General features: G+C 35.4%; 1 protein-coding gene across 1 annotated transcript; it reads right to left on the bottom strand.

Annotated features, from left to right (window-relative positions):
• Nucleotides 1-230: 230 nt before the first annotated feature.
• On the bottom strand, nucleotides 231-4,116 carry LOC144853453 (uncharacterized). The gene is made up of 5 exons (XM_078711150.1): nucleotides 3,980-4,116; nucleotides 1,813-2,282; nucleotides 1,113-1,405; nucleotides 703-972; nucleotides 231-521 (listed from the first exon to the last, which is right to left on the bottom strand). Exons 1-5 carry the CDS (start codon nucleotides 4,114-4,116, stop codon nucleotides 231-233), a joined length of 1,461 nt encoding a protein of 486 aa, XP_078567276.1.
• Nucleotides 4,117-7,795: the final 3,679 nt, after the last annotated feature.

The following is a 7,795-nucleotide window of genomic DNA, read 5'->3' as shown; positions in this document are numbered from 1 at the left end:
CGATATTTAATCGTGACCATGGTCTATTTGGCCAATTCCATGGGTGCAATGGTGCTTTAGGTGGTAAAGTTTGATTGGATTGGCATGTATCGCACTGCTTTGATATGTCTTTGTCCATATTAGGCCACCATAACGAATCCCGAGCAAAACTTTTCATTCTGACAATTCCAGTATGACCGTCATGTAGTGCTTGTAGCAACTGTTTTCTACCAGGCTGTGGAACAACAATTCTATTTTCCCACAAAATACATCCATCTTGTGTAGAGAGTTCTCTTTGTCAGATCCATCCAATATGGTTGCAAGTTTTCAATTTTTGGATTAGTATTGGGCCAACCCTTTTCAATGTAGTAAAGAACTCGAGAAAGTGTTGGATCTTTAACCGTCCAACCTTTAATATCTGCTGTGGAAACTGGAGATTGGTTCATTGGCTCCATCAATAGAACAGTTTCGGCAGGTTGTGGAATTGATTCTGGTTTTCCTGGCAATGGTAATCTGCTTAAGGCATCCGCATTGGCATGGGACTTTTGTCAGTTTGAATCTTAATGTATATTTGTATGTACCTAATTTCAGTGCCCAACGTTGGATTCTAGCTGATGCTTGGCTGGGCACAAGTCTGTCCTCATTAATAAGACCCAGCAATGGCTTATGGTCTGTTACCAATGTGAAATGTCTACCATAAATGTAAGACTGAAATCGCGTTACCCCGAAAACGCATGCCAAACCTTCTTTCTCAATTTGCGAATACTTTTTTTCCGCTTCTGCAAGTGTTCTAGATGCAAATGCGATTGGTCTTCCTGTACCGTCACTTTGTCGATGTGCTAACACAGCCCCAATTCCATATTGAGATGCATCACACGATAATATTATTTCCTTTTTTGGATCATAATGTGCAAGTACTCTGCAGGAAAGTAGCAATTCCTTTGATTTATCAAAAGTAGATTGTTCTAAATTTGTCCAGTTCAAAGCTTTATCCTTACGAAGTAAGGCATATAACAGAGCAATTAAGTGTGTTGGATAAGTTTGGTAAAAACTTCATAATAAGATAATAATCCCAAATAAGCTCTCAGTTCTGTCAAGTTTTGAGACGCTGGAGCATCTTTAATTGCTCTCACTTTGGCGTTTGTGGGATGCAATCCCTCTTTGTCGATCAGGTGTCCCAAATAACCAACAGATTTAACCATAAAAACACACTTACTCTTTTTTAGACGAAGTCCAGCATCTGCCAGTCGCTTTAGGACGGTTTCAAGAGTTTCGAAATGCTCAAAGTCATTCTTTCCTGTAATTAATATATCGTCCAGGTATACTGTAACACCTTTAACTCCTTGTAATAGTCCTTCCATGACATGCTGGAAAATCGCTGGTGCTGAAGAGACTCCAAACGGCAACCGTGTATATTGTAAAGTCCCTTTTGAGTGTTGATTACAACATATTTTCGAGAATCTTTATCCAAGAGTAATTGTTGGTACGCTTGTGACATATGTCCAATTTAGTAAATTTTTCTTCGGGGCAAAGGATACTGATCAACTTTGGCTGCTTTATTTACAGTAATTTTGTAGTCACCACAGATCCTAATGGTAGATTTATCTGCCTTAAGTACCGGAACTATTGGTGCAGCCCAGTCTGAAAACTGTATAGGTTCAATAATGCCTTCTCGTTGTAAGCGATCAAGTTAGTCATCTACTTTCTGTCGCAAAGCATACGGAACATTTCTGGCTTTGCAAAATTTTGGCATTGTCTCTTTATCAACATACATTTTTGCTTCAGTACCCTTAAGGGTACCTAGTTCATCTTTAAATATTTCTTGGTATTTACCAAGCAGTGAACTTAAATCTAATTGGTTTATTACCTTGATTTGTCGCCAGTCCAACTTTATAAACTGAAGCCAGTCTCGACCAATTAGGGTAGGTCCATCTGTTCGCACAATCGTTAACGGTAATATTGTAGTAGTACTCTGGTATGTAACTTCAGCATTAATTTTACCCAAAACATCCATTATTTGTCCAGTGTACGTACGTAGCTTAACTGACGAAGGTTCAAGTTTTCTTTCAGGCCATAATTGCCTAAATTTCGTCTGCGACATTATTGATACCGAGGCTCCTGTGTCAATTTCCATTTCAGTATCCAAACCCTCTAACAGTATCTTAACTTTCATAGGTGGAGGACTAGACGTGGTCTTTATTCCAAATAATTCTTCATACATTTCTGTAGCTATGTTGCTTGGTTCATCGCTTGGCTCATCTGCCACAACATTTTTAACTGTTTGGGGCTTCCCCTTCTTTTTGCTAAGACAAACAGATTGAATGTGTCCTACCTTGTTACAATAATGGCAAGTTGTTTGCTTAAAATAACATTTGTCTGGCAAATGGTTATTCTTTCCACAGCGAAAACATGGTTTCGACTTCTTATTTGTATTTGACATAACTAGTTTTTATGGCTTCATAAGATTATGTTAACACAATATATGTGCATAAATTGCAATATTATAGCATAATTATCGAATTTTTTTGCCATTTTTCGAAATAATTCCTTTTTTCCCCCGCATTGAAATTTTCGAAAAATGGCAAAATTTCGACCCTTTTATTTGTTTACATAACTAGTTACTATGGCTCTATAAGATGATGTTAACACAATATATATACATAAATGACAATATAATAGCATAATTATTGGATATTAAAAAGTGAACATTTGCAAATTTTCGAAAAATTCTTTCGGTCCCCAGCAGTGAAATTTTCGAAAAATGGCCAAATACTTACCCTTTTATTTTTTGACTTAACTAGTTTTTATGTCTCCATAAGATGATGTTAACACAATATATGTGCATAAATTGCAATATTATAGCATACTTATTGAATTTTAAAAAGAAGAAAATTTGGCAATTTTTCTAAAAAATTCCTTTGGTCCCCCGCAGTGAATTTTTCGAAAAATGTCAAAATTTAGACCTTTTTATTTTTTTACACAACTAGTTACTATGGCTTTATAAGATGATGTTACCATAATATATGTGCATAAATGGCAATATTATAGCATAATTCTTGAAGTTTAAAAAGTGGAAATTTTGGACATTTTTTGAACAATTCCGTAAATTTTGACTTCTTTTTGTAAGCAATTTTGTTTACATTTTCAACTGCAGCTGCAGAGGTTGGCTGCGCCAGATCTCTTACATTTCTTGTTGCAGTTTCGATGCTAGTTGCAATTTCAACAGCTTTTTCCAGTGTCAGTGCTTTTTCTGCCAAAAGACCAAATTCCGTGATTACGGACGCCAAAAACTAGATGATCTCGTAACATTGTATTGAGCGAGGCTCCAAAGTTACAGAATTCTGCCATCGATCGAAGCGATGCCATAAATTCAGGCACTGTTTCATTATCACGTCGAAAGCGTGAGTTGAATTTGTATCGCTGTACAATTTCACTAGGCACATGGACTGTGATGCCCATTCATAGCTGTTACCAGCTCATCGAATGTTTTATCCTTGGGTTTTTCTGGTGTAACCAAATTTCGTAAAAGCTTATAAGATGATGGGCCAATAACTGTTAACAGTGTTGCTTGTTTCTTCTCCTCTGTAGTAATTTCTTTTGCCTTGAAATACAAGTTACTTACTTACTTATTTGTTTTCATAGCTATCCCCAATATTGGGGACATTTCGCCGTCATTGACATTATGTTGACATAGCACAACTTTTCTTAATTTTATGAGAGACGTTAATTTTGATGAGAAGGTCATGGAACACTAATTAATTTTAAAAACAACTAAAAACCTGGGACCTGTAACCCTGACGGGTACTCTCCCTCCGGGTCAAAGGGATCCCGAAACTCATCGGTGGGCAGGGGCGCTCATCTCCCTGTTCAGGACTATTCCTGATGATTACCCAACCTATTTACATTTAAAATTAAAATCAAACATCAAGACATAACTTAATCAACTTAATGACTACTGGACATAGTAGTTATTGTCTTCTATAAAAGATGCTGGAAGCACTTCCTTATATAGTCTTCTTCTTCTGTCTGTTGTTCTTCTTCTTCCTCAGACTCTAGTCTAAAGTCTAAACGCTCAACAAACTGTGACCAATCTTCCCTTCCTTCAATAAATTCTTCAATTTTGCCAATAAGGGCCATTCTCGTCGCCACTGTAGTGTAATGTACCGATTTACAATACAAATAAGTGAGAGAGAGACAAGTTCTGTTATAGTTGAAAGCTAGCACTGAAGTGTTTATTCTTTATTCTACATTTACTATATATTATAATAACAATATCGGTAATGGGTAATTAATCTGTCAAGGTGGAATGTTTAGTGGTCTAAGCAGAGGGTCTACTTTAGCCATTAGTGACCATTAAGTAGCCAGGGTTATATAGAAGTGGGTTAACATAATATATATGGTAACAGGTGAAGGAAGTTTAAATAATTGGTAGCAAGTAATATTAATCAAGTTCAATACATTACACTTTTCATTTAATCTTAACAGTAAAGTTAATCTTTCTGATTGCGTGGAGATGGATTGTGATGCATTTAAGAAAGCAATGATCAGAGATGAAGATGGTGGAATTCTAGGAGGATCACGGCCTGGTTATGTTATTCCTGATTCTCCATACGAGTGGGATAGAGATCCGAGACGTGGACTTAAAATTCCTTATGATGAAAAATGTCCACATAAAGGTTGGTTGTCTGCTTTAATGTTGAATTTTAGCTTTTGTAAACTGTGATTCTTCCCTAAATCTTTCCTCCTATTAAAGTTGCACTCTTGAAACAAGACCAGTCCATTCACCGAAAATTTTTACGGATATGTACAGGAAGATTATTCCATAAGGTTGATGCTCTATAGTTAAACATTCTCTTTCCATAAATATTGTTCCATGCTGGAACATTTAGAGTTTTTGTTGATTGACTTCTTGTATTTTTTGTGTGAAAAGTGTCCATAAATTTGAATAGATTTGTTAAATAAGATGGTGCTAAACCCTGTAGGCATTTAAATAGCATAATTAATAAATCATTTTCCCATCTGTCATGGACACTCTTCCATTTTAGTGAGGACATCAATTCTGTTATAGGGGTGTACATATCAGCATAAAGAATGATTCTAGCTACTCTATTTTGAAGTACTTGAAGACGATTAACAAGTTCTAAGTTACAATTTGACCAAACATTACTACAGTAATCAAAACAAGGTAATACTATTGCATTAGCAAGTAGTCTTAAAGCAAAATTTGGAATATAATATCTTAATCTACGAATAATACCGATACGTTGTGATACTCTAGAAGCTACTTGTTCAACATGCTGTTTCCATGACATAAGTGAATCAAATGTAAGTCCAAGATATTTAAAATTGTCAACTCTTTCGACATCATTGCCATTAATAGAAAGAGAAATATGGGTTCCAGAAGATCCAAACGATCAGTTCATGCCAACTCCTGACTCCAGCATTTATGGCGAGAACTATTTTGATCGCGATTGGCAGACTCTTTGGATACTTATACGTGGTAGTGACCCAATTGACATCATCACTACACCGGTTATAATGGTTGACTTTGGTGTGGCTCCTGTTGATGTTTTCTATGAAGAAGATCTTGTTAACAATCTTGCCAGTTTGGTATATATAATAAGTAAATAGCTTTCTTTAACCATATTAAAGTATCACATAATCTATCCAGATTTCTTCTTTTTTCAGTTTCATATGTTTAGAAATGAGTTGAATTTTATTTAATTACCTATTCTTTTAATATGTAAACAATAATTAATATTTTTTCCTTACAGGCAATTCAACCCTTGAACATGATGAGTTAGTTAACCTTCAAGCAGAAATTGTTAATGCAGCACAAACCGGTACTTTGTACGAGAGTCTTGAAGTTGAGGTTATTAGCAATGACCGATCCTTCTCCCCCAGCTGAAGACCCAACAAGGGGTGTGAGAGCAACAAATACAACAGGATGTCCAAGTACAGGCAATGAAACGTAAGTCACATTTTAAGAAGTAATGAGTTGAAGTAGAGTTTTCTGTAGAGTTACTGTAGTATAGAACTGGCTTGTATCGTCTTGTCCAAAGTCTTAAATTGTATTCTCATGTGTGGCGTGCAACAAACATAACCATAATGCCTATATCATTACAAACCAACATAACTAATTGGTTCACAGGTATTCTGAGAAGCAAGCTGAAGAAGAGGCATCTAGTGACCAAGGAGTAGAAATCATCTATCAATTCCAAAGCACAATGAGTATACGTTTAAGGCTGATGCTATGGAGAACCATCCATTTGAGGTTCAGCCTTGCATCTCTATATTGGATACCAGTGTAGGTTTTAACACAATTCTTTCTAAACTCCAATATACTGTAGGCTATCAAGCTTTGGTAATACACCATAGGTTTGATACAAATATTCTACGAAAAAAAGGAATAATGATTTTTTGATTTTTTCAGGCTGAAATTGTGCAAAATCTGGGACATTCTTCACATCCATGGAAAATGCCCAGGAGTATCTGATGCAGAGCTCGTCAACAACAACACTGTAGATATAATCCATGGCTGGGCCAATCTGTCGGGAAGTGGTTACTTCTTTGAATTCAGCATTGTTTATTCCAACTCATCCACGCTAGAAGGTATCAACTCAACAGAGTTTTCTGTCATTGAGGGTGTTTTCCACATATCAATCGCAGATCAACAGTAAAAGTTTTGGAGAAATTTAATGTTCAGTTTAATCTAATTGAAGATTTTACAACGGATATTGCAGAACATGTGGATTCCAAGGTTGGTGATTTTTTAATTAATTATAAGTCATTTTCAAATTGTCAATGCAGTTCTCTCTCTAATTAACCATCCATCTTCTATTTAATACTGCATTATAATTCAAAAATCACCATCAATTGTAGACTAGTGATGTATCCAATCTAAGAGCAACTTCTTTTTGAAGACTACAGTCCATTTCAAATATTCAATGCAGGTCTCCCTCTATTTAACCCACTACCTTCTATTAATACTTCCCCTACCCCAATTTTAAAAGCATCTTCAATTGTAGACTATTGTATCCACTCTAAGAGCAACTTATGTTGAAGACTAGCCAAAAGTACCTACAAGTCGACACTCCCATAAAAATCCAATTACAGACTACTTTCAAATTTGATTTCATCGGCTGTATAAATCGCCTCAAATTAAAGACAAGCCAATAGCCAAGGACATATCAACCTTGAAGAATTATAATGCAATTGCTGTAGTTGCGGGTGAAAACGATTTAAACACGGCACATCTTTTTAAAAAAAAAATAGGCATTGTTGCTGGTACAATGCAAACTTCACTCTCACAAAGCATAAACACCTTAAAAACCAGAATCTCGCCAAAACCTAGATTATCTCAAAATATTTCCTGCCCTTTATATAGTCCGTACAGCTTATTACCCACACAGTACATATCTTTTACTTACCTGTTCTGCCAGTAGGAAAAATCAGCAAATTTTGTCAAATTAACAAGTGGCAACACTTGTACAGGTAAGAAGAATAAGAAAAACTTATTTTATTGTGTTTTTCTATAGGAGATAACCCAGAAGCCTAGAAGTAGAAATGAATACTTTTACAGGTAAGCTTTAATATAGTTTATAAACAAAGTATGTAAAATGAGAATACTTCTTTTGCTAATAGAAGAGACAATTCCAGAGTGCCATAAAATCAAGACCATATATTTGTTGTTTTAAACATGGAAAAAATTTTTATGGTAGATCTTAAGTTCTTCAATGCAATCAGTGCAATCAAAGTACTTAATGTACAGATAGATATTAGGAATATATTAAATTGTTAACTTTTCTTTTATTAT

The sequence above is a fragment of the Antedon bifida genome, chromosome 10, assembly GCF_963402885.1.
Source record: "Antedon bifida chromosome 10, ecAntBifi1.1, whole genome shotgun sequence".
Taxonomy (NCBI): domain Eukaryota; kingdom Metazoa; phylum Echinodermata; class Crinoidea; order Comatulida; family Antedonidae; genus Antedon; species Antedon bifida.
This window is presented reverse-complemented; position numbering and strand designations above follow the sequence as displayed.